This window comes from Cavia porcellus, unplaced genomic scaffold, assembly GCF_034190915.1.
Source record: "Cavia porcellus strain 051 isolate PalLab524CR breed Dunkin Hartley unplaced genomic scaffold, mCavPor4.1 scaffold_1, whole genome shotgun sequence".
NCBI lineage: Eukaryota > Metazoa > Chordata > Mammalia > Rodentia > Caviidae > Cavia > Cavia porcellus.
Genome location: NW_026947484.1, coordinates 80,494,184 through 80,521,075, shown reverse-complemented (window position 1 = coordinate 80,521,075; position 26,892 = coordinate 80,494,184). Strand labels below are relative to the sequence as shown.

Genomic DNA, 26,892 nt, shown 5'->3' with positions numbered 1-26,892 from the left:
CAAGGCAGAAAAAGGGCAATTTCGAGTCCAGCTTGGACCACTTAATGACTTGGAAAAACCTTGTCTCAAAATAAAGAATAATAAAGAGACAGGGGTTGTGGTTTAGTGTGAAGGTCCTAGGTTCAGTCTCCAGTACTGCAACAAACAAAAACAAAGCAAACTCTACCATAAACTGTTTTCTAAAATACTGGGATCAAATACATTCCTTTGAGCACTAAAACTGTGTGTTTCAGTCAGATATGAAGGCAACTGGATATAAAGCATCTACCACAAAAATGATCCCTTTGAAATTTAGCTTTAAAAAAGCAGATGTAATACCACTACATTTACCTTTGCATCTGAATCTTAAGAAGCAGAAAGATGAAACGTCTGCCTGAAATGGGTCACATCTGGATGGGCACTAATATCCTCAAACCTCTTTAAATTCAAAAGAAGGCTGCAGTATTTTCAAGTGAGAATATAAGAATCAAGATCTTTTTATTTCAGTTCCTAAATCCTAAATTTTGGGAAGTGAACTAGGACACTCAAAACAGCTTGGAAAACAAAAAGAGTATTAGAATAGTTCTTCAGATCTGTTATTTGCTTTGTTCTTGGTATTTAAAATAAGTATGGGTATTTTATAAAGCATCCTAACTAACTTGTTCCATAGAAAAGGAGGATTTTGTTTGTTTATTTATTTATTTGTCTTTTTGAAACAGGGTCTCACTATGAGTTCAGAATGTCCTTGAGCTCACTTCGTAGCTCAGGCTGGTCTCGAACTTGCTGTTTCTCTTGACTCAGCCCCCCAAGTACTGGGATTACAGGTGTGTGCCACCATGTCTGGCCTTTTTTTAGTCTTTTTGAGACAAGGTTTTACTATGTAGTTTAGGCTGGTCTTGAACTCATTTTGTAGCCCAGGTTGACCTCAAACTTGCAGCGAGCCTCTTGCATCAGCCTCCCAAGTACTGGGATTATAAGCATGCGCCACTATGCTGAGCATGGAAGAATGGGATTTTTCAGTGGAATATTTTGTGAGTCAGGGAACCAGCCTTGGGGGACTACTTGGATTTCAAATGGAGCCCTGTTGCTATTGGTTATATGGTCTTACTAAACATTTTTCTTTGAGATTTAATTTCCTAATTCATAAAAATGAGGATAGCTCTAACATTTAACCCATAGGTTGTGCTGAGAATTAATTTAATATAAGAAATTTAAAGCCTGAAACAAATTAATTGTGTAATGTTACCATTGGGGTAATAGTAAATATGTATACCTCCACCCATTTTGAAAACTGAAAATTTCAGGTCATTTTGACTTTTAATGTTTTTTCTCATATATTTATATACTTTTTTTGTAGTAAGAATTTTGCTTTCATTGTCTGTTTTAAGATATCACTGCTAATATTTTGTAGAAATTATCTATTGTGATGCTATTTACCTTGTTACCTTTAAGATTTGAATTTTATTCTTGTTTATTAGACATTATAGATGGGCTTAATATTTCTAAATATATTTTGAGCTCAAGAAATGTAACTTAAATAGCTATATTTTGTGTCTATTATATAATCATATAGTACACTATTTTAGAAGAGAAACTTGCATGCTAATAGATAACAATAGAATTTTTAGAATGAAAAATGCACTACACTGTTATTTTAGTGCTCTGTGAGTATACCTGGTTTTCTCGGAGGAAGGATCTTCTAGTTCAGCTTAGGCTGGCCTTGAACTCATGACAATCCTTTTACCTCAGTCTTCTGAGTGCCGGGATTACACACTCATGCCTGACAATGGATATTTTTTCTTTTTTGAGCAGTAGTAGAGATTGAATCCAGGGCCTTTTGTATTCTAGGTATTACTTTACCATCGAGCTACATCTCCAGTCTCTTACTTTTATAAAACAAAATATTACACTTTGGGTCCATACTTTTCAGGAGGTACAGTGCTATTTTTATAAGTTAGTTCCTGTCATTCCACTCCCTCACTTAATTAATACCTGGGTCACTGTTGATATGGCACTTATTTTTAATTATAGTTGCCCAGCAGTATTCATGGGAAATTTGTTCCAGTATCTCTGTAGGTACCCAAAATCCATGATGCTCAAGTCTGTATATAAAATGATGTAGTATTTGGTTATAATCTATCCATATGGTATTTTCTAATATATTCTAAATCATCTCTTGAATACTTACAATGCTTAATAAAATGTAAATGCTACATAAGTAGTTTTTCTGTATTATTTAGAGAATGATGACAAGAAAAATCTGCACATGCCCAGTACATATACAACTTAAAATATTTTCTGTCTGTAGTTGGCTGACTGGTTGCGTTATTATTACTAATAGTATTTATGTGATGCTTTGTAGCCCATTAAACTTATACTTTAATAAAAAACTGTGGCAACCATTTCTTAACCATTAAAATCTTATTTTCATTTCCTTTTTAGGCTTCCTAACCAGGTTTGAATTAATACAGCTAGTGCCTCCAGGTAATGTGCCAGAAAATACACTTTTAAGCTGCCTTAAATTGAAGAGAATTTTAGTATGACAAAATGGAGACTGATACTGAAAATTTGTGGCTTAAATGAACATCACTTGTATGTTCATAAGTTTATATAGCATGCACTTTTCCTTACTGCCAGTCTATTTAATTTTGTCTACTACTTAATCCCAGAATGTTTTCACCACTCCAGAAAAAAACTTTGTCCTCTATAGCCATCGTTACCCATTTCCTCTTCCCCACAGTCCCTGTCCACTACTACTGTACTTTTCTTTTCTATTGATTTGCCTATCTTGGACATTTCATATACATGGAAAGCTACAATGTGTGTGCTTTTATGTTTGACTCTTTCGCTTACTAGCGTTTCAAGGTTCAGCCATGTTGTAGCATATATCGGATCTTAATTCCTTTATATTCCTCAAAAATATTCTTTGTGTGGATACACAACATTTTGTTTATTCATTTATTGGCTGGTGGACACTAGAGTTGTTTCTACTTTGTGATTACTATAACAATGCTTTTGTGACCATCTGTGTACAAATTGTTATGTATTTGCTTTCAGTTCTTTGGAGTATGTACTTATGTGTGGAATTTGTAGGTCATATGATAACTTTAAATCTTTGAAGAATTACCAACTCAATTTTGGTTTTCACATTTTTAAGTAGGTGGACAAAACTTTTCAATAAAAATATTTAATTACTTAAAAATTATGTGAAATTTAAATTTCATCATCCATAAATGAAGTTTTATTGGAACACAGTCACATTCATGTTTAAGTATTTTTTATACCTACTTTCATGGTACAATGACAGAGCTGAGGAGTTGTGACCAGATGGGTTGAAATCCTTAAATATTTACTGTCTGACCTTTTACATAAGAAGTTTGTGACTCCAGGGCTAGAATGATGAGATTTTAGAAAGATCCTGTTCTGGGTCCCTTTGCTGTGTGGCCTGTCTGGAGCAAGGTAAAACCTGAGCTGGTGAGGGAGGGCAGGACTTACCAGTTCTCATGGTCTCTCAGTTTGGCCCTGGTGGTTTCAGGGTATCTGCATGTGTGTGTGTGTGTGTGTGTGTGTGTGTGTGTGTGTGTGTGTGTGTGTGTGTGTGACAGAGACAGAGAGAGAGAGAGAGAGAGGAGGATATATGGGGTAAGTATATCCATAATTCAGAAAATTTTCTTTTGTTTCCTTTCTCTCATTACTGGGGTGAAATACGTGGCACCCAAAATGAAGGAAGGAAAAATTTATTTAGCTCACTGTGGAGGTTTCAGTCACTGGGGTGACACTTCAAGGAATCAGCCAGCAAAAGTAGCCAGAACAAAAGGGGGAACAGCAAGTCTTTTCTCCTCCTTTAGATTGTACACAGACTACCCCTCTCTTGCAGGTGCAGTGTGTTACATAATCTTGCCCTCCTCTTGCACAGGATAGGGATGTTTGCAAAGTAAAAATCCTGGCTCCTTGCTGAGTCTCTTAGTACTTCTCAAGTTGACACAGTGTGTCAAGCATAAAAATTCACCCCTTGTCAACTTGGCAACCAGATATATTTCTTTAAATATATAGCAAGGTAAAACCTTGAGACCATGAGAACTGGTAAGTCCTGCCCTACCTCACCAGCTCAGGTTTTACCTTGCTCCATATTTCTATAAATATATCCAGATATAAAGGCACACTTACTCTTAGCATTTCACAACTTGAATGTTACAAAACAGGTTTAACAATCCTTAAGAACCAGTATTAAAGTCTGTCAACATTATATTATATTAGAATCAGTGTCCCTGACCCCCTAAAGATTCATACACAGCCCTTTATGCACAAGGTATTTAGTTGTCAAAGATCTAACAGTTTCAGCATTGCTGTAAAGTCCAAGTCCCAAGTCTCCTCTAAGATTTAAGACAAACACTTAGCTGCAACCCCATGTACAAATGAAAACAAAGTTAATCATGTCCAACATGTAATGGCACACAGTAAACATTTTCATTTGAAAAGTTACAAACAGGGAGATACAAAGGACTGGAACCAAAGCAAGTGCAAAATCCAGCAGGGCAAGCATTAAGTCCTATAGTTCCAAGTCCAGCACCTGAAGCAATCTATAGCAAATTGTGAGCTCTAAAGGGCTTATGTGACTCTACCCCTGTGGTACTTCTGGTGGTTATAGCTCCCATGGCTTCTCTCTTTGGCTAGGTTTGCGCCCTCCTTAGAGCTTTCCTTAGATGATCCACGCTCCTGGCTTTTCCAAACTTCTGGGCTCTCCATTGCACCTTTGGCTTCACACTCATAGCTTCTTCACACATTGCCCTCCCAGGGGCACGCTGCCTGGCCTCCCACACCTTCTGATACTGGGGTGGAAGCCTTTTAAAAAAATTTTCTTTTGAAGAGAATAAAACCATATGAAACAAAACAGAATAGATTCAATCAAAATAAAAGGATGAATATGGTACATGACTTAAAAACAAAATACAAGGAGATCTACAATGGCCACCGTAATGCCTCTTGTTATCTTCAAAAGAATTGCTCATACCATCAGGCATAGTAAAATCAAACAAAATTGTACAGAATAAAAGCAGTAAAAACAAAACAATGGAAACAATATAGGACTTCAAAAGAAGAAAATAGTAAAACCACAATAGGTATTATAATGCATCTTATTGTCTTCAAAGTAATTACCTCCATCAAACAAAACACAATAGAATGCAATCAATCAAAACAAAATGATGAAAGCAATGCAGGGCTTCAAATCAAGCTAAGAGGGAAGAAAAAAATGGTTAGCATAATAATATATTTTGTTATCTTTGAAATAGCTATCCATGCTATCAATATAATACAATTAGACAAACTGAAACAATAAAATCAAACTAAACAGAACAATGAAAACAATATGGGTTTCAAATCACAATAAATTAACAATGGCCACTGCTTTCCCTTTGACAATTCCTAGACAATTCCTCCCCTTTCACTTTCACAAGATGTATTGTACATTTTGAATCCTACTAACTCCTTTAGTTTTTATAGTAGGGAGGCAATACACTATTTACCTATGTGACTCTGAACCTTTTTACCCCTGAGCATGATCTCAAGTTGTATCCATTTATCTACAAGAGCCTCAAGGTTATCTTTCTTTATAGCTGAGTAGTTTTCCATTGTATAAAAGTGTCATGGCTTTCTAACCAGTCTGCAGCTGATGGGCAAGTACCCCTACCTCTTTCTGGTTCCCTGTCACATAGACCATTATTTTCTCCCCTTTGACTTTCAGTCTATAAACCCCTTTTCAGGTTAAATATTTTTCTTGTATAAAGCATATTGATAGACTCTGTCTCCTGATCCACTCTGTCCGTGTTTCTTTTTATTGGTGAATTGAGGCCATCTATATTAGTGATTATGGCCAACATTCTCTGCCTCATCTCTGCCATGCTATTTTCCTGTCATTGGTTGCCTACTTTCCCCCTTCATTCCATTGTCTGCCCTGCTCAGTGGGCCCCCTCTGCCACTGTTCCTGAAACCAGAATCTCTCTAGAATGTGTTTTTTGTAGGGTTGGTTTGGTGGTCATGATTTTCTTCAGTTGTTCTTTGTCATGGAAGTATCTTGTTTTTTCCATTAATTTTGAAAGATAGTTTTGCAGGGTACATCAATCTGGGTTGGAAGTTATTATCTTTCAGGACTTGAAATACTTCACTTCAAGCTTTTCTTGATTTGATGGTTTGTATCAAGAAATCTGTGTGATTCTGATAAGTTTTCCTTTATAGGTGATCTGTTTCTTTTCTCTAACAGCTTTTAAAATTCTGTTCTTGCATTGAATTTCTGGAATATTGATTATTATATGCCTGGGTATAGATTTATTTTGGTTATAGCTGGGTAGAATTCTGTATGCCTCACTTATCTGAATATCATTTCCTTTTCCTATGCTTGGGAAGTTTTCTGTAATTATTTCTGTAAATAGCTTTTGTACTTCTTTTGTGTTGATCCCTGCTTTTTCACTCACATTTATTATACTTAAATTATGCTTCTTTGCATCATCTTGTAGCCTTTGAATTATTACTTCCTGGTTCCTTGGTTTTTTTTTTTTTGTCTTTTTCCTTTTTATCGGTACTGGGGATCAAACTCACAACAGCCTGTTTGCAAGGGAGGCACTTATGCCGCTGAGCTAAATCCCCAGCCCCTTGTTCCTTGTTATATTTAAGAGATCTTTCCTCTCTTGATTGTAAGCTGTAAATCTGTCTTCAAGGTTTGAAAGTCTATCTTTAGTTTCTTTCAAGCAGTTTTTCTAGCTTTCAATGGAATTTTTGATTTTCTGGTGATCTCTGTGAATCTGTTTCATGTATTCTGAGTCTTTTTTATATTCTTCATTCAAGGTTTCCCCCATTTTCCTATGCTCCCCTATTCTTCTATCTATGTCTTCTTTAGAGTGCCTAGCAATTCTATTATTATATTTCTTGTTTCTTCTTTTAATTGAGATAGTATTTGTTCTAATTTCTTTTATAGCCTCATGAAGTTGTTTCTTTACTTCAGTTGCCATTACTTCATAAACTTAAGGTGTGCAACTCCTAATTTCTTCTGTGTTTATATTTCCTGGATCAGAACTGCTTGGGTTGGAGGTCAGAGACTGCCTTTTGCTTCTTCTCTTGTCATATTCCTGGTTTTTTCCAGACAGATGGATAGTGGGGACCCCGGCACTTGCCGTGTTGGCTACAATTTCTCTGAAGCCTGACTGATTTCTGTATCCCATGCTGGCTAGGGAATCTGATGGTGGCCATTGGATGTGCTGCTACAGGGCTGCCTGCTACTTTTTCCAGGCTGCTTTGGCTCACTGGTGGCATGTGAGGTAGGGTCCGCTGCTGCCTCCCTCCTGAGCTGGTTAACAGCAGGGGGCCTACACCACATAGAGTACGCGCATGGGGCAGAACTGGTTGGGGATAGATTTAGGGAAACCTCAGTAATGGCTGTTGGAATGCACACAGGGTAGGACTCAGTCTAAGCAATTTCCACCAGTCGGCTCCAAGCTATGAGTTGTTGGAGGAAGCTGGCTGCACTTCTGGTCTCCAAAATAGCTCCCGGCCAATTGCCCTCTCCCGCAGGAGGACTGAATCCTCTGTACTCACTGCCAGCCAGTGCAGTTCTCCATGTCCACTGCTCCCCACTGCCACTGTGTCTCTTTGCAGAGGCTTTTGGGCTTGCCAGCCACCACCATCACTGTGACCATGCGTCCCCAGGTTCCAACAGCTCTTTTCTCACAGTGGTCCACCTCCGGGTGAAGGCACTGTCAGCTACCGCCTTCTTCTTTGTTTAAGTTTTTCTTTTTTTTACTCTCCCTTTGGGCTTCAATTCTCATTTTAGGTTTTTTCTGGGTTGAGGGGACCCACTTCCTTTATTCGTGTCTTCCCCATGATGCTATATTCTAGCATCTGGACTGTTTCTCTCCGAGAGGCTGTTTTCTCTGCTGCTTACTGTTAACGCCATCTTCCCAGAAGTCTGGAAGCCTTTTGAATCTCATTCTGTGTGCACCTCAAACCAGCACCACACAGATGATGCTGAGGTCTGCTGCCAGCTGGAGCAGTAGCCAGGCTTTCCTCTCTCTTGGCTGTAGGAGTTGGGTGCTTGGATCACTGAGCACTCTGAACCAAGTTCTGAGGAGCAAATTTTCTATGCTGCCTCCATTCTGGAGCATCGTGCTCTGTCAATGGTATTATTTTCATAGTTTCCTTCTCTTTCCATTTGTTGTTGGTGTACACAAATGCTAATTATTTTTGTGTGTTTATTCTGTATCCTGCTACTGCTGAAGTTTATTCTAAAAGTTTTTTTGTGGAGTTCTTTGAGTCTTCTATATACAGAGTCATGTCATCTATAAATACTAAACATATGAGTTCTTCCTTTCCTGTATGTACCCCTTTTCTTTCTCTTGCCTAATTGCTCTGGCTAATGTTTTGAGTAATACATTGAATAGAAGAGGTGATAGTGGACATCCTCATCTTGTTTCTGATTTTAGGGAGAATGTTTTTAGTTTTTCCCCATTTAGAATGATACTGGCTATTGGTTTGTCATATATAGCTGTTATCACATTCAGGTATGGTCCTTATGGATCTGTTTTCTTCAGGGTTTTTAATCATGAAGAATTGTCAGGTTTTGTCAAAAGCCTTTTTTGTATCTGTTGAAATAATTATATGGTTTTTGACCTTCTATTTATGTGATATTTTACATTTTTTGATTTACATATGTTGAACCATCCTTGCATCTCTGGGGTGAAATCTACTTTATCATGATGTGACATATATATATATATATATATATATATATATATATATATATATAATTTAGTTTTACACATCAGGCTAATAGGACAGTAACAATTAATACATTACATATTATTATCTTCATAGTAGTTACTCAGACTGCAAGATACAGGCATGAAATATTGTCCAAACAATATTAATACAAATCTTTAATTTCAATAAACTAAAAGAAATTAGCTGTATAACTATCTTAACTATCTTCTATGTATGTGTGTGTGTGTATATATATGTGTGTGTGTGTGTGTGTGTTTTCCCTTTTCCTACCTTTCCCATTTCCCCTATCAGTTTCTCTTTTCATTTGAACAACATTACACTCTATTTGCTAATATTTTGTTGAGGATTTTTGCATCTATGTTCATTAAGGAGATTGACTTGTGGTTTTCTTTTCAGTCGGGTCTTTATCCAGTTTTGGGATCAGGGTGATACTTGCTTCCGTAAGTGAGTTTTGGAACACTCCCTGTCTTTCAGTTTGTTTGAAGAGTTTTAGGAGTGTTGGTGATGTAACATCCTTAAAGTTTTTGTCCATTAGGTCCTGTCTTTTTTTTTTTAAGTTGGTAGATTATTACTGTGTTAATTTCATTGCTTATTATTGGATTTTTAAGCATATTTATGTCTTCTTGAGTTAGGTTTGGTAGTTTATGTCTAGGAATCTGTTCATTTCTTCAAATTTTCCTGATTCATTGTAAAATAATTTTTGAAGTAGTTACTGTCTTTTGGATTTCTACAGTTCTTATTGCAAGTTTAACTTTTTCAATTGTAATTTCATTGATGTGAGTCTTTTCTCTTGTTAAGTTTGGTATTTATTCTTTCAAAAAATCAATTTGATTTTTTTTTTTTTTTTTAGAGAGGGTTACACTGTGCAGTTCAGGCTGGCCTTGAACTCTCTTTATAGCCCAGGCTGGCCTTGAACTTACAGCAATCCTGTTGCCCTATCCTCCTGAGTGCTGGGATACATGGGATACAGGGATGTGCCCCATTTTTTTTTTTTTGGTCTCAGTTTCATTGATTTCCACTCTTAGCTTTATTATTCCTTCCTTAATTTTGGTTTGGGGTTGGTTTATTGTTGTTTTTCAAGTATCTTAAGATTTCTTATAATGTACTTGATTTGAGCTTACTCTTTTCCTAAGGTGAGTATTGATTGTGATGAATTTTCCTCTTGGAACTGCTTTCATAGTTTCCTAGAGGTTTTGATAAGTTGTAATATCATTGACATTAACTTTCAGAAATTTATTAATTTTTTTATGACCCATTGGTTATTTAGGAGTATATTGTTAACTTTCCTCGAACTTTTCTTTTTCTGAAATTTCTAATGTTGTTATTTCTAATGTCTTTATTTTCATTGCACAGTGGTCTGATAATATGCATGTAGTAATTTCTATTCATTTGTATTTTTTAAAGCAGGCTTTGTGGACTAGTGTATGATTTATTTTGGAAAAGCTACCATGTGCTGCTGAAAAGAATGTATACTTTGTTGTAGAGAAGTTAAATACCCTATATATCCATTAAGTCTGTAGGTTCAAGGGAATAGTTCAGTTTTGTTGTTGTTGTTGTTGTTGAATGGATCTATCTCTTTGAGAAAGTAGGGTATTAAAATCCCCTAATATGATTGTTAGTGTTTATTTGGTCTTTTAATTTCAGCTGTTTTTGTTTTATGAAGATAGTTGCTCCAATATTTGGTGCATATATGTTTATCAGTGTTATCTCTTTTTATTGGATTGTTCCTTGTGTATTGATTTTATTCATCTCTTCTAATCAATTTTAGTTTGGAGTTCACCAGGTCTAATATTAGAATTGCTAGTCATGCTTGTTTTCAGGGTCCTGGTGCAAGGAACATTGTTTTTCTCCCTTTGATTATCTTTTTGGGTTAGATGGATTTCCTGAATGTGACAGATTGTTGGATTCTGCTTTTTGATCCAGTCTGCCTGCCTGCCTGCCTGTCTGTCTGTCTGTCTGTCACTCTTTTTGTTACTGGGGATTGAACTCATGATCTTGTGCTTGCCAGACAGATGCTGTGCCACTGAGCTGTATGCCTGGCAAGTCTGTGTCTTTTAATTGGAGAATTGAGGCAGTTAAAATTGAGAGATATTACTGAGATATGTTGGTTATTTACTGTCATTGCTTTCTTTTTATGTTGGTGTATCCTTTGTTTTTCTTTTCCTTATGTTTCTTTGTTGATGTTTATTCACTGATTTCACTAGTTGTTCTGTGTTTTTAGCTGTATCTGATGCATTGTTTCTGTCAAGAATAATGTTAAGTATTTTTCTCCAGATCTGGGTTAGCAGTCATGTATTTTCTGAGCTGGTCTTTTTCATGGAAATACCTTATATCTCCATCTATTTTGGAGGATACTTTTGCTGGATCAGTTAACCTGGATTGGAAATTATTTTCTCTTAGGGCTTGAAATACTTCACTTCAGGGGCTTGTATTGAGAAGTCTGCTGTGATTCTACTTCGTTTACCTTTTTATTTGATTTTTTGGTCTTTTTGAGACTGAGTTTCACTATGTAGTTCGGGCTGGCCTTCAACTCAGTTCATTACCCAGGCTGGCCTCAAACATTTAAGAGATCTCTTGCCTCATGTCCTGAGTGCTGGTACTATAGGCATACCACACAACACCTGAATTTGATTATCTTTTTGTTTATTCTCTAGCTACTTTTAAAATTCTGTTTTTGAGCTGGGTGCAGTGGCACATGCCTGTAATCCCAGCATTCAGGAGGCTGAAGCAGGAAGATTGCTGTGAGTTGGAGGCCAGCATGAGCTGCATAGTGAGTTCAAGGCCAGCCTTAGTGATACCCTGTCTCAAAAAAACCCCACAATAAATAAAGAACAATAAGTTTAAAAAAAATCTTTTGGGGGGGTAAATATCTGATAATTTAACAAGGATATGCCTTGGTGTGCTTCTTTTTTATGATAATTGTTTTGTGTTCTATGAGTGTCACATACTTATATTTTAAACTCTTTGATTATATTTGGGAAATTTCCTTCCATGATTTCTATAAGTGTATTAGTGAATGCATCTGTGCTATCTTCTAGTTTTTCTGTAACTCTTATTAGACTTAGATTGGTCTTCTTGTCATCTTAAAGCTGCTGGATAGTCTTCTCTTGTTTTCTTATTATCTTTTTGGCTTCTTTGATCTCTTTATCATAATTTACTTTTTTTTTTTTTTTTTTTGGGTACCAGGAATCAAACTCATGACCTTGCACTTGACAGGCAGATTCTTATACCACTGATCTAAATCCCTGGCCCTATAATTTACAATTTTACCCTTGGTATGAGACACTGTCTTCACATTGATCATTTCTGTATGAATTCCGTATAGCTTTTTATTTCAAGTATTTCTGTCTGATATATTTTTAAATATTCTATATTTAATGTTGAATAAATTATTGAATCTGTCATTCAAATTTTGAGCTATTTTGGTTAGCTCATTAATTTTTTACCTATTTCCCTGAAATTCACAATGGGCATATTGAGTGAAACTGAATTCATTTTCTCTTTGAATTCATCTATTTTCTTCATCCCTTCTATGAACATTTCATAGATTTCTGCTACCTGGTATTTGTTTTCTTCTCCTTTTGTGACTCATTGCTCTGCTTCTATTTCTTTGCTTCTCCATTCTTCTATGTGTATCTCTCTCTGCGTATATGCATACATACATATATATATATATATATTTAATTTTAAAAATTATATCTGGCCCTCCTCTTTTCCCCCTCCTTTTTTAGGGGTATCACTGCAGGTTGAAACTAGAGAAATGAAGAGATTTTGTGGCTTATGGGAAGACTTTTAGTAGGATGTTGCTTCCCCATGAATTTTCAGCTTTCTATATCCAGTGCTAGTATGTACTCCTCTGTTATTTACTTTATTCAACTCTATTCCTGTGTTTTGCCCAAAGAATTACTTGTGGTTGTAAGAGCACTCAAAGATTCAATTCATTTCTGACACTTACGCTCTCTTCCCTTGTGTATTCTCTGTGCATATTATGGCAGCTTATTATTTGCGGTGGCTCTGCAACAAGCTAGGCGAGCTGGAGTGGGGAGAACGGGATGGTTGGATAAGGAATGTTAGACACCAAGGGGAAAGGTTGAAGGTTGTATACTGGGGATTAGAAGAAAAGATTGATGTGGGTGTGATTTTATTGGAGTCCTTTCCGTTGAGTTGAAGTATTTGCATTGAGAGTTTTATGGGGGCAAGGATGAGATACTGGAAAAAGGGGGTTCACTTTGTGATTGAGGAAAGCTGTGTGGGTGTCAGAACTTGCTGATAGGGAAGACAGTAAGTAGGTAAGATGTGGAAGAGCCAAAGCCTTAGGACGAGGAAGATCGAGTATAATACTAGAGGGATAGGAGTGACTGTGAGGGGGATAAGCATGGAGAATTTTAAAAATCAGAGGAGGAGTTTACATGTTTGGAAAAGAATAAAGCAGTGTGTTAATAACATTGCTGCAGGTGTTTGAGGTGAAGAACTAGATAGGAGCTGAGATGAGGGAGAGAACCTAGGTACCTATGAAACTGGAGACAATGAAAAAAGCAAGACAAAAAAGTAGCAACATAATAAACACAGGAAAGCAGAGGAGAACATGGCACAAGGCCACATGACTAAATAAATAACATACAACAACTTAAACCTATAAAAGGCATGATAGGAATATTCCAATGAGACATTGCATGTGTGGTGGTTCCCAGTAGCTTCTTTCCTGGGGAGTCTGAGTGTTTATGCCCCGGTAACTCCTCTGATCCCTCCACCACAATACTGAAGCTAGCTCAGACTCACACTCAGGACTACCTGTTACCAAACTGCAGGCATTCTCACTGAGTCTGATCTAATTCAAGTTCTTGAGTTAGGACTTCTTGCTGTCCATTTCCCTGTATGTGATGGTGGTTTCAGCAGACAGGTGCATAAAATTCCAGTGTCAGATTTATTCCTATCCAATTAAATTAGCTACAGTAGGCTAATCTGCTTCAGTAGTATCTATCCGGACTGGTTGAAAAATAACCTACTGTGAGACCCTATTTTGGGTTTCCCTTTAGCCTAAAGAAAAAAATCCTGAGTTACAGTGTGAGCATCATAATAACCCAAGTCTTGATGCTTGGTTAATGTGCATTACATGTGATGGCTGTGTCTTCTTTAGTGGTGGAAAACAGCATTCAACAGTAATTTTATACAGTCAGTTATCTAAAACCCAAGGGGTTGGGGACCAGGTAATGTCAGATGGGGAAAGAGAAGGGAAAAAAGAAAAACAGAGAAGACCACTCCTCCTCCCTTTTCTTAAGTCCTCTGCTCTGTGGTGTGAGGAGGAGGAAATAGGAGCAGGGCAAAGGATCCTAGTAATGGTGAGAGTATTTCATGTATTTCAAAGAGGATAACAGGGAAAATTGGCTATAAAATTGATACTGAGAAATAGGGCTGAGAAAAGATCTATGACATACAGATATTAGAGAAAAAGTTTAAAGGAGACAATTGAAAAGGGCAAGAAGAAAGAAAAGAAAAATCAAGAATAAATAAGATATAAGAGAAGTCAAGACAAAGAGATATGCATAAAAGTGGGAGAGATTTAAGGGACAAGGGAGAATTCCCTCACCCTCTATAAACTACATTGGGAGGAAAAAGCAAGAGGAAGAAGAAGGATAAAATAATGGAATAAAAGTGTGGAGAAAATGCATAGATGGAGGAAAACAGCAAAGAATTTAAAAAATAAAAGTTAAAAAGTAAAATGAAAAATGAAAAAAATGCCACAAGTAAATAAAGTGTAACAAAACAAAGTTTTCTATTGTTTTGAATGTTTGGCTCTTTTCCTCAGCCTTGGAGCAGAGCTCAGGCCAGGACATGTCTGTTCATGCAGGAAGTCTAAGGTGGCAGTCTGCTCCCAGAATGGTGCTTGGTTACATCCCTACTTACAATGAGAACAAAGTTCCAGTAAGGGCATTCAGTCCTGTGTAACTCAGGCTGAGCCCGGCCTCTGACCACAGGAACGAGGTCTGTGTTTACCAGTCCCTGCCTCTCACTGGGCCTCTTTCCAGTCCGCCCTCTACCTACCCGCAGTCTCCTGTGACTGTCTTTTCCTCCTCTACTCTGCAGACTTTGCCGGGTGAAGCAGCCAAAAGGCTGCGCTGGGACCCAGGTTCAGACACTCAGCCCTCCCTACAGTGGCATCCCCACCAGCTCCGGTTTCAGACTGTAGGCTATAAAAATGGTCACTATCCATTGGCTGTGCAAGGCCATTCTGGAAGTAGTGCCCCGTGCACTCCCACCGTTTTCAACTGCAGATAATTCTCAGTCCGGATACAGTTCTTCAGTTTTCTGTGAGCAAAAATGTTAGTTTCACCTTGCCTCCCAGCTTGTGGCTAGCAGGTCACTGTTGATGGCATTGTGCATTCTTTCTTTCCTCCATGGTGCGATGTTTCTTCTGTATCACTCAACTCTATTTTCTTCTCTCCCTGTTCCTCATGGTTCCCAGGTAACTTCCACTCACCTGGATCTCTCTCCCAGCTATTGTTTCTCAGACTTAAAACAGGTTGTCTTGGAGAAACTTGAGTATCTGGCGCTCACTGATCCACCATTTTACTGTCATTTCTTTTTAGTTAACACATTCCAACTGTGCACATGGATGGGATTCACTGAGACGTTTCCATACATGCATGAGGCATCTGTTGACCATGTTCGTTCACCCTTCTCCCACCCTTGCTGCCAGGCTTTCCTACCCTCACTAGTCCCTCGTAGTCATTATTCTACTTTTAGGTCAGCTATGTTTTTAGTTTCCACTTATGACAGAGAACATGCGATACTTGATTTTCTATATCTGGCATATTTAACTTAACAGAAGGAATTCCAGTTCAATGCATTTATTTTTCCAGTTTTCATTTTGTTTTTAGTATGTGTTTGCAATACATACTGATTATATTCTTTGAGGGGAGTTGGTATGTGTCCATAACATATCTTAATTTTTAAAATTTCCTTCACTTCCTCTCCCTTTCTTGGTCTCCCATTTGCAAAAGGTTTTCTCCCCTTTTTTATTATTTATCTTTTATTCTGCTCTTTATTTATATATTGGGTTTATAAGGGGAACCATGTGATATTTAAGCTTGTGTGTCTGATTTATATTATGTAACATTATGGTCTCAAGGGGCATCTATTTTCCTACAAATGACTCAAGGATTATCCTTCTTTAAGGCAAAGCTGTACTCTACTGTTTATAATACCACATTTTCTTTATTCATTCATCTAGTTTTGGACATATAGGCCACTTCGAAAGTTTAGCTATTGTAAGTTATATTGTTAAGGTGCTCTTGGATTGTTGGCGGGAACACCTGCAATTTTGCAGAAAATGCAAATATCCTCCACAATTTTTTTTTTTGGCAGGAGGTTTTCAAGTAGCCAATCCAAGAGTGCTATTCAGTTCTCCTTGTTGCTGATTGGCTACTGCCCTGTAGCCCACTTCCTTGGGCAGATGCACTGGCATTCCCGCACCATAACAGGTTGCTGTACCATGTGTAGCTATCTCCGGTGTTCTCAGTTTTGTTCTTCTTAAAACCCTAAGATTCCCTAAGATGTTATCCAAATGCTCTGCTTTTTCTTAGGCTTAATTATTACAGTATTTTATGAAATTAAATTATATAACTGTGGAAGACACAGCATATTCAGCATTTAAAATATGAAAATAGGCACTTGTAGGTATTTTTCTAATTATTTTTGAAACTTGTGGGTTTTTTCAAAATTTACAGGTACTCTAGAAAAATAACTCCCGTGAATTTCTGGGGGTGGTCCACTGTATTTCTCCCTATGTTTTAATCAGTTACTACATATATATATATATATATATATATATATATATATTCTCCTTTTGTTTCTTCATTTTGATATTCTATCCTCCTTTTCTTAAGAGAAGGAAGGTGAGCCTGGCAGATTTCTCTGTTAAAGGGGGCAAGGTGGCCTGGATCATTATGAGGACAGTTAGTGCTGCCCACAATTGGGCACCGTTAAGGCAGGTTGTGGGCCCCACTAAAGTGGTATAGACATGAATGCCTGCATTTCTTCTGCTTCTCAGTCTCTGGCCTACAGACAGCCGCTGGGAACAGGCCAGAACCCCCTCTTTGTCAATCTAGGGGTAGACATTGGATATGTCATTACTTTCTTAGTAGAAGAACAGAACAGATGGTTCCCACCCGTTATTCAGAAAATTTCACTGAAGGTTTTTCAACCAAAAATTGACAGGATAAAATCAGGCCCTTAGGTTTTTTTCTGTAAGTTTTTTTTTCTTATTTAACCCAATTTTATATTCAAATATATATCACTGTTAAGTGTCAAGTTTTATTTTGATATGCTAATAATATAGAAGCCTGTTCATTTTGGTCTTATTTACTTTTGCGTAAATTTTTAGAATACCCAATACAACATACTGCTGTAAAAATTTTAGCTAACACATTGTATAGAATGAAAAAATTAAAAAATTTTTCATTCACCAAAAACTTCTGACAGATAATTATTTTATTAGCAGTTTGTTGTATACTTTTGGACCTTTAAAAATGATTTAGTGTATGTAATATATTTAGTATATTCAACTAACTCTGTACACACTATATATGGTATATGCCCACTATATTATATATAGATGTGTATATTGAATATGCACATTTGCAACTTGCTTTTAAAAATTTAATAGCTCTCAAATAGTATGTTTTTCATGTGATCAGAAATCCATCTGTGAAACATTGCAAGAGTAGTTGTTTGAAAGTGATGATGGTTGGAGAATATTCAAGTTGAGTGCATCCATGCAATCATAGCTCACACGTTAATCAGAAGCAATATGGGGGTTTCATTATGCTTTCCTTTTTGTCTACATTCCTCCAATTTGAGATTGTAATTTGATGGAATTGAGTTTGAACGGCTCAAAATAACATTTAATTTCACTCCACTTCAGATGTTATGCAGATTAATCCATTACTTTAGTCTGCATGTGTTACCAAGGAGGTAATTTACACATGGTCTCCTCCACACTGCTCTTCCTGGTATGATGCTGGTAGCATCGGGCACATGGCAGCAGCAGTGAGCCCTCGAGATCTCAGGGCCCAGTCTTTTCAATGGGCTGATTGGTTATCTTTTCATTTTGCTGTAGGTAGTACTTCACTGTTTGATATTCAGTATTGTATTTTTTAACATCACTTTCAAACACAATTGACCATTATGGCTGGGACATAAGTGATCATAGTAAGGTCTGCATATAATTTTACTGCTAAAGACTGAAGAACTCCCATGATTTTGTGTTTATGTAATAAAAAAACCCCATCCAGTTCAGTTGATACAGGTGGGGGAAAAATAAAAGCAGTGAACACAAGAGGGCAGCCTAATCCTGTTCAACATGAGTGGTGCTTTCTTTTCATTAATCTCCTGTATAAATTTTTTTTTTTTTCTGGTAAGTTACATATATTCATTATAACTGTAAGGTCCTAGTCAAGAGGGCACCCTTTCACTTAATTGCAGCTTGAGTTTACACTTCAGTAGTTATACTTTCTAGATGTCAGCAAGGAAAGAACTTTTGTTTCAGATGACTTGCTTTTGAATTCCTACTTTGCCATGTGGCAGCGTGACAAGTATCATGAACTCTCAAGCCTCAGCTCTCTTGTCTGAAAAGAAAGAATGAAAGAAGCCCTTTGTGTGGAAGCATATTGTTAATTTTTATAAATGTTAGTTTTTATTAAAATCTTATTTATTTATTTATTTATTTTGCTGTTTTGAGAAAGGGTCTTGCTGTGTAGTTCAGACTGGCCTTGAACTGACTATATAGCCCAAGATGGCCTCAAACTTGCAGCAGTCCTCCTGTCTCAGCCTCCCGAATGCTGGAATTACAGATGTACACCACCATGCTCCTTTGACAATAACAGTTGAGTACATGCCAGAAAGCCAGTGTGACAAGCCATGCCCAGCAAAATAATTTTTCTTAAATTCTCATTTGTTTCTTTCTTTGGAGAGCGAGAAGGCCGGATTCTTTCAGCCACTTCACCTGGCCTGTGAGACTGGCTCAGATTGTGGATAGCTCATTATTAATAACTGAGGCTTTTGCTGTACATTTCCTTGATATGCCCACAGTTTTCACGTTTAGAAAATGACCAAACCTGGGAGACTGTATTAAGAACTTTCATCTCCTACTTGTTTTAATTTTTTTAAAACTCTGTTTTAGTCTAGTATTATTCTTGTCATTCCAAAGAGTGCATGAGGTAGCTTCCACTTCTTTGACCTCTTATTTTTATCTAAATTCTTGTTAAATATAACTCTCATTTTGGATGTAGTAGCAAGAATTAGCCAAAAACATATGAGAGGGAGGAGGACATAGGAAAAGCCTACTGTGTAAGTGCTGTGGTGCACCATATACACAGGTGTTCGTCACTGATAGGAACATAATGATGTTCACAGAGACAGAGTAGTATCAAGACCACTGCTGTCAGCCCGGTATCCTGGAGCAATCATGCTTATGGAAGGCATCATCAGCTACTATGCTTTGCACGTTAGATACCATTGTCATTTGTCTTTGCAGTAGTCCTCAGAGATAGAGGTTCTGATAATTGCTACATTTATCTACATGGAAACTGAAGTTAAGGAGTTTACATAATTTGTCCAAGATCACATAGCTAGAAAGTGGTGGAGCAGGGCCTTGAATGCAACTCTTTCTGACCTTCGAACCTGACTTGTTAATCTCTGAACTGTGAGTGTTAATAGAAAGTTTTACTGTGTAGTTAATGATAGGTGAGGAAATTGGTACCATTTCCAGGCTGCCCTGGATGGAGGGACACTGGGTGGCCAACTAGGGTGGAAGCCACGCCTGTCACAGGGAACATTGTGAGAAAGCATACTGATGAGAAAGGAGGATATATGGTCCATGAAGCAGAAGATGGATCTTAGAACTATACTTACCTGCCTGCTTACCTCCGACCACCTTCTTTGTCTTTACTCCTAGAAATTCTCTCTCAGTAATCTGCTTTTCACTCATGATACGTACAATTTTAATTATAAATTTATTTTTAAATGCCTTAATGTATTAACTTTAAATGTATTAATTATTTTTTGAAGTTTGTGCTATTTTGTGTATGGTGTTGCGGGTGCAGAGACTGAGCCCAGGGAGCACAAACTGCATCTCCAGCCCCTTTTTATGTTTTTTACTTTGAGCCAAGATGTCACTAAGTTGGAGTCAAAATTTCAATCTTCCTTTCTCCCGAATAGCTGGTATTATAGGCATGCACCAATGTGTTAATTAATATTTGTAGATTGCAAAGTTCAGGAGGGAAGGAATTATATTCGTCTTGTTCACTAGTACACCTCCAGGGTCTGGAACCCTTGGCACATAGTAGGTTCTCAATGAATATTTCTAAAAGCAATTGAAAAATGACTGAGAAGGGACTTGGGATGTGGCTCAGTGGTAAGAGTCCTTGGCTCCAATGTGCAAAACCCTGGGTTCAATCCCCAGCTCTGAGGAAGACAAAAACAAAACAAAACAAAACAAAAGAGTAAAAAACTGAGAGTAACTTGAAAAAGATTCTAGAGAATAGTTAGTGTTTGTGGTAGTCAGGGGTTTGCAAGGAAAATGATTACATATAAGACAAATAATTTATAGTATTATTTGTAATGGTCACCTCACGAGTCAAATCAAGAACTGCAGGAAATGCATCCACACACTAAAGATCTAGAGAATCCAGCTGAGGGCCTGGATCCCATGGCAATGTCCTGCATGAGTTCAGCTGAAAACCTAGAGCCCATGACAATACCTCCCTTGTCTAGAGTCTAGCTGGAGGCCTAGAGCCCATGACAATGTCTCATGCAAGTCTGTTTCATGGATCTGCTCTGGGAAGGCCCAAAGGTCAGTAGAGGAAACTAGAAAGTCTGTGCCAGTGGGATGAAAGATCTGGGCCAGTAGCTGAGGTTCTGCACCGGAGCCAGGAAGCGATGCTCAAAGTAAGAACCAGAGCTCCCCCTAAAAGTATGACAGCTATCCTCAGTGACAAGGTCCTGAGTTCCTTGGACAATAACAGTTGAGTACATGCCAGAAAGCCAGTGTGACAAGCTTCTCTTGGAGATTGAACAGCACACATCTTCCCCTCCAGAGCTAGGAAGCTGGGACCAGGACTCCCCCAAAGGTGAACCACAGCCATTCTCCACAACAAGGTCCCAAGCTTCTTCAGTGACAGCAGCTGAGTTCATGTCAGGGAAGCCAGCATGACAAGCTCCCCCAGGAGAACCAACAGCTTCAAACAACATGTAAGAGGACCCACAGCACTACAATTCCTTTCCAGGTCTCCTTTTTATGCTGGCAGCGGTCCTCAGGTGGGCCATCCACACTCAGCACCACGTGATTCAGTTCAGCTGGTGTTTAAGTTGACCACCAGTTTTTAATCTACCAGTCTCTTTTTCCCTTTTATATTTGTGGAAACCGACTTTCAAGGACAGTAGCTAATGGTTGCTGAGTGGCTAATGTAAGCAGGTACTTCAGTAAATGATCTCAGTTTAATCCTCATGTTCTTGTGAATAAATGGACACGAGAATTACATTTATCGCGCACTCACTGTGCTCCAGGCACTGTTTTAGAGGTTTAGAGGAAGCATCCTGGGTATTGCACGCTCGCACTCTTCTCTGAACATCATTGAAATTTAACACTGAAGTGTGTGTCTGTAACGGTATTTCAAGGGACCTGTGACAGATACTGATAGCATGGTCCCTTTTCAGATAGGATTGTCTTGACTGCATACTATGTTTTTAGGCTTGTTCTGAGTTCACACCTTTCTAGAAAGCTGTCCCAGCAGGAGAACAACAAGCAGACAAGTCAACATCAGTGCATTCATGGAACATTCATGAAAGCAGGCCATAAATAAACACATACATACATGAGCGAAAACATCATGATGAATATTATTTTGAAGTTAAAATAGATGAGGTAAGTAGAGCTCCTAGATTTAGAACTGCTAATTTTCTGACAATGTGACATTTAAACCCCATCTGTCATTTGATAGGAGGGAGCCAGCCATTCAAGGATCTAGGGAAGAAAGGTTACAGGAGGAACTCAGGGCAACACTCTTTAAGGTAGAGTGAACTTGATGTATTTGTACGACAGCAAGAATGGTAGCAGGGATTTAAGGGAAGGACTCAGGGGACAGGTAATAAATGAGGTAGGAGAGATAGAGATTACATAGAGTCCTGAAACTATGGTAAAGTGCCTAGATTTTATTCTTCTGTGATGGGAAGCTTATTAGAAGGTTTTAAGCAGGCAAAATTCATAGTCAGATGTTTTAAAAACAAAGTAGTGTTTGGAGAATGGATTTAAATACAGAGAGAATGGAATCACCTAGGACACAGAGCAGTGGTCCAGGGCAGAGGCAGGAGGTGGTTTTCTGGGTCAGGGTGTTAGCTGTAAAGAGAGAGAGAGCAGGGGTCAGATTTTAGGTTTATTTTGTAGATAAAGTCAGTAGAGCTTGCCAGTGGATCAGTAAAGAGTGAAAGAGCAAAATCAAAGATGAATCCTAGATTTTTGGCTTGGTAGTTCTGCAGGGCAAGCCGGGGAGAACTGATTTGTATTTGTGTGGGGGTGGGGATCACAAGTCCTCCTTTGGACTTGGAAGGCTGAACATACTGTACAACATTTAGGGTGCAACTTGAAAGAGGAATAGGTTATGAACAGGATGAAAGAGAGAGAGAGAGAGTAGCCTAAGCTGTGGCAGTACCTTCCAGAGGCGTGGAGATTCCTAAAGTGAGAGTGATATTGTGAACAAAAAATACAGTACGTACTTCCTGTACTTTGATCCTTTTCTCATTAGAAGCCCGGTGTTCATATTGAGTGGGATTAGTAGGAAGAGGAAATTAATCATATCATTTGATGTTATTTTCTATACTTACTTTAACAAACATGATCAATAAAAAGTGCCCTCATGGGAATTCTCATAAGTCACCAAACAACAAAGCTATCTGTTTAATCAGCAACAATTACTCTTTTGATTGTCAACATAGGCCACTGTTGGTTCAAGTTTCTTGTGTCGCACCTGCTACACTAACAAAGATGGCTCAGAGGGCAGCTTTGGTGTCCTTTAGCTGACTCATCATCTATCCTATTAGACCAAAGATATTTTTTTGTGATGAGTAATTCATAGTATCCATTTCACCATTCTGAAATAATATAGTTAATATAATCAACTTATACAAATCACTGCAAAAATCAGTGTACTTTTCCAACAAGAAAGTGATTTATAATAAAATGGTATGCATATTAGTACGTAAAGGTTGAGCATAAATGAGGTATTTAGATGTGGCATGATTTTCAAAATTCCAAATAGGTCTTAGGAAAGATAAAAAATAGTAAAATTATTCTTTAATTTATACAATACCTGCGTTCCCAGAAAATTCAGTGTATTTTTAAATCATGCAGATATGCTTTATACATATATATGTGAGACACATTTAGATTCTCCAATTAGCTAATCATCACATGATTTTTAGCCCAAAAGAATATCTGCCAGGATATTAGAAAGTTGTGCAGGGTAAGGAAAATGTTTGATGTACAAGAGTGGCTTAAATTCTTAAGACACTAGTTCCTCTAGCTCCTGCCCATGAATGACCTTACAGATGTCCATGATGTCCATAATGTACAGAGAAGCATAGGTCCAGCTGTTCTCTGGGCCATTCACATCCCACATCACAGACACACTGAACCCCAGTTTATGCCATAGCCTTTGTGAACAAATCTCTGCCAACCTGAATCCTATTCTGTCTCCAGGTATAGAGAACCTTTTCCCTTCCTTGTTATAGTCCAAGAAGGTTTACATTTGTAATCCCAAGGAGAAGTTAATGGGATTAATTCCAGTCGACCACTTCTGGTGCAACCCAAGGCGAGAGTAAAGACATGAAGACATATATACAGTTATGGGGAGCCAAGGGGTCTTAAATCCAGCCAAGATGGTGTTTACTGGAACAAAGGCCACACCCAGAGCCCAACCCGGGTTTTATTAATTCTCCATTAGAGGAGTGGCTCAGGGATGAGTGACAGTGAGAATGGAGGGAAGTATGTGACTGCCTTGCCTACTGTGAGCCGGGCTAAGTAGGTCTGAGATCACCTCTGTGATATGCAGAGGGCAAGAAATGCAGAGAGCAATCTGCATATCCCAGCTGAGGTAGTGTCTGATAATTTGGGGTCAGAGCTTCAGTTCTAACGTGCAATCCTTTTTGCCCTGGAAGTCATAGCCTCTTTCTTGAAGCTCAGTCCCAGCTGTGTGCTCTCCATCCTGCCTGACTCAACCACATATTTGGGGAGTTACTGGGAGGCCGGGATAACACCGACCTGTCATTTGCTTCAGAGATTACACATCAGCTCCTCAGCTAGCCCAGTTTACAGTGCTTAAAGCCAATTGAAGGGACAAAGAAATAGCCTTGCCAGCTCTGTACATATCAATATGTGCAGATAGGGCCAGGTTTATTAAAAATGGAGATTGTTGCTCTTCTTTTCAAGGAGGGTCAAGGAGAGTCATCTGCATGTTTCCCTACTCCCAGGGCCTAGCACATGGCTTACTCTTGATAAACATTTATTGAAGGAAAGAATGGGTAGATCAATAAATGAAAGCAGATGTTCTTTTTTGTTTTGTTTTATATAGCAAAATATTTTTTTCTCTTTATGACTTTGAAAAGGCTGTTAAAAATTATCCACAACGTAACTGGGCAGTGTGGCGTCACAATGCCTGAAATCCCAGTACTCCAGAGCCCGAGGCAGGAGGATTGCTGTTGAGCTCAAAGCCAGCCTGGACTGCATAGGGAGAGCCTGTCTCAAAAAAAATATTCACAAGATAAAAAGTAGTAGAAGTTACTTTTCTTGACTAACAAGTGCTGAGATCACAGGGCCATCTCTGCTGTCGTCTATCTGTCTAAATTACTTTGTTGAACTTGGGAATGTAGATACATATCCTTATGCTGTTTGTCCATCCTTTCTAGTGTGGGAAGAGCTGGCCTATTATGAAGACAACACACGAGATTTTCTTTTCCCTGAGCCCAAGCTGACACCTTCATGCCCTGGTATACATAGAGAGGTGCTCATGAAGACAACCAGAGATTTTCCAGTAAGTGAGCCTGCCTGTCTGGCCTTCTGGTTGTAGAAAAATTCTTTATTCTTTCTCTTTCTATTTTTTATTAGTACATGTTTGCCATACAGGATGATATTGTGAGGGGCTTTTTAGATGTAAATAACACACCTTAATTCATTTTTGTCTCCTTCCCCTATAACCCCGCCCTGCTCTCTCCAACAATTGTTTGCTTTCCCATTTGCAAAAGCTCTCTTTTTATTTAGTTCTCTTTTATTAATTCTTTTTTCTCTTTCTTCCCTCTCTCCTCCCTCCATCTCTTGTTTTTCTTCCCATTTGAAAAAAGATCTCTCAACTTCCTAGGATATGTCTTGTATTTTGCTCTTTATATTTTGAGCTTCATATATAAAAGAAACTATGTGTTATTTAAGCTGGTGTGTCTGACTTATTTCACTTAACGTTATGGTCTTGAGTGTCATCAGTTTACCTAAAAGTATTTTTAAGTTTATCCTTCTTTATGGCACAGTAGTACTCCATCAAGTATAATTTATCCATTCATTGGTTGATGGATATATAGGCCATTTTCAAGATTTAGTTACTGCAAATTATACTGTTATAAACCTATGTTTCTGGTACAACACAGACATATCACTGTCATATGATGGAGGCATTATCTGAGCCCAAATTCAAAATATTCATTTTGGTATTATCTGATGATTTTTAACTCTGCAGCAACCCTGACACTTTTCTTAACTTTTATTTTACTTGGATGCCCTCCATTTTAAGGGTCATATCTTTATGAATTATAAAAAGCACACTTAACAGTCAACTTTTCTGTTGCTGCCCCATGAGTTCACTGTTATTATCGATAACATTAATGAAATGTTATTGTCTTCACTTTGCTGAGAGTATTGTGAAGAATATATAATTTTGCAGAACCTCTATTTATTTATTTTTATTTCAAAAAGCATAAAACATAAAGTAGAACAAACAGATCAGAAGCAAAACAATGTAAGTGACACAGATTTCAAAACAAGACAACAGGAAATCTACAGTGACTATCATAATGTCTCTTGTTTTCTTATAAATGGTTGTCTATATCTTCAACACAATAAATTCATACAAAACAAAACAGTATAATACTGACCAGAACAGGATAATGAAGGCATTGCAGGTCTTCAAAACTAGAGAATAAGAAAATTAACAATGGCTGCCATAATGTCTTCTCTTCTCTTCAAAATAGCTGGAACCTCTGTTTGTGTGATGCCTGTGACGACAGTTTCTGATTCTGATATTTCAGGCAGCAAACATTTATCAAATACTACCCTAATCAAAATTCCTAATGTTTAGAATTTTAAGCCTTCTCTTATCTTGGAGGATTTGGTAGGACACATATTTTCTCTCTCATCATCATCTTTATGTATCACTTATTTCCAGGGCACCTGTGAGATGTTTGCCTTTATTATTTTGAATTATTGGCATACTGCTTTTCTGAAGCTAACAGGGATTGAAAATCAATGAGAATAAACCTGGGCTAACTCTGTTATAATGACTTTTGTTTACCCAAATTCTCTGTTAAGTTCCATTTTCAAACACTGGGCTGGTTTTCAGCTAAGTGTGAAGACAAGGAGAAACATGCTTTCTTGTAGTTTCTTAAGTGGCCTCTTTAATTTTGTGGGCATAAGTGGAAAGAACCTATAGAAGGCTCTGTCACACAGCAGTACTTGCTGTTTGAGTTGCTGAACAATGCTAATTCTCTATTTCATCTGACTATTATATTTCTTTTCATGAATATTATAAGAAGTGAGAATGAGTTACATGTACAGTTCAGGCAAGCCACTCATTTCTGTTCTCAGTATATCAGCTGAGTAATTATATTTCTTTCCCCCACCATTTTTTATTTTTACTTATACTATGATAAAACTTTTTATTTATATTTCCATGTTTTATTACTGTTATTTTATTTAGTTCCTTACCAGTCTTTTAGACAGCATGATACTGATGAAAAATAGAAGTATCAGTTCATCAAAATGAAGAGTTGGAAATAGATCTGATGCACATAAATATTTTATGTAAGATATAAAGCAAGGTTTTTCAAAGC

At 37.7% G+C, this 26,892-nt stretch overlaps 1 protein-coding gene across 7 annotated transcripts in view; it reads left to right on the top strand.

Moving 5' to 3' along the window:
- Spata6l (spermatogenesis associated 6 like) overlaps positions 1-26,892 on the top strand; it is a 75,219-nt gene that overhangs the window by 16,249 nt on the left and 32,078 nt on the right. For 5 of the 7 annotated variants that reach the window (XM_013155109.3, XM_063250613.1, XM_013155107.3 and 2 more), the window contains 2 exons: positions 2,422-2,463; positions 24,706-24,830. In XM_013155109.3, coding sequence (XP_013010563.1) covers positions 2,422-2,463; positions 24,706-24,830 — 167 coding nt within the window. The remainder of the gene's footprint in view (positions 1-2,421; positions 2,464-24,705; positions 24,831-26,892) is intronic. The other 2 variants (XM_013155108.3, XM_063250638.1) reach the window with 1 other exon arrangement.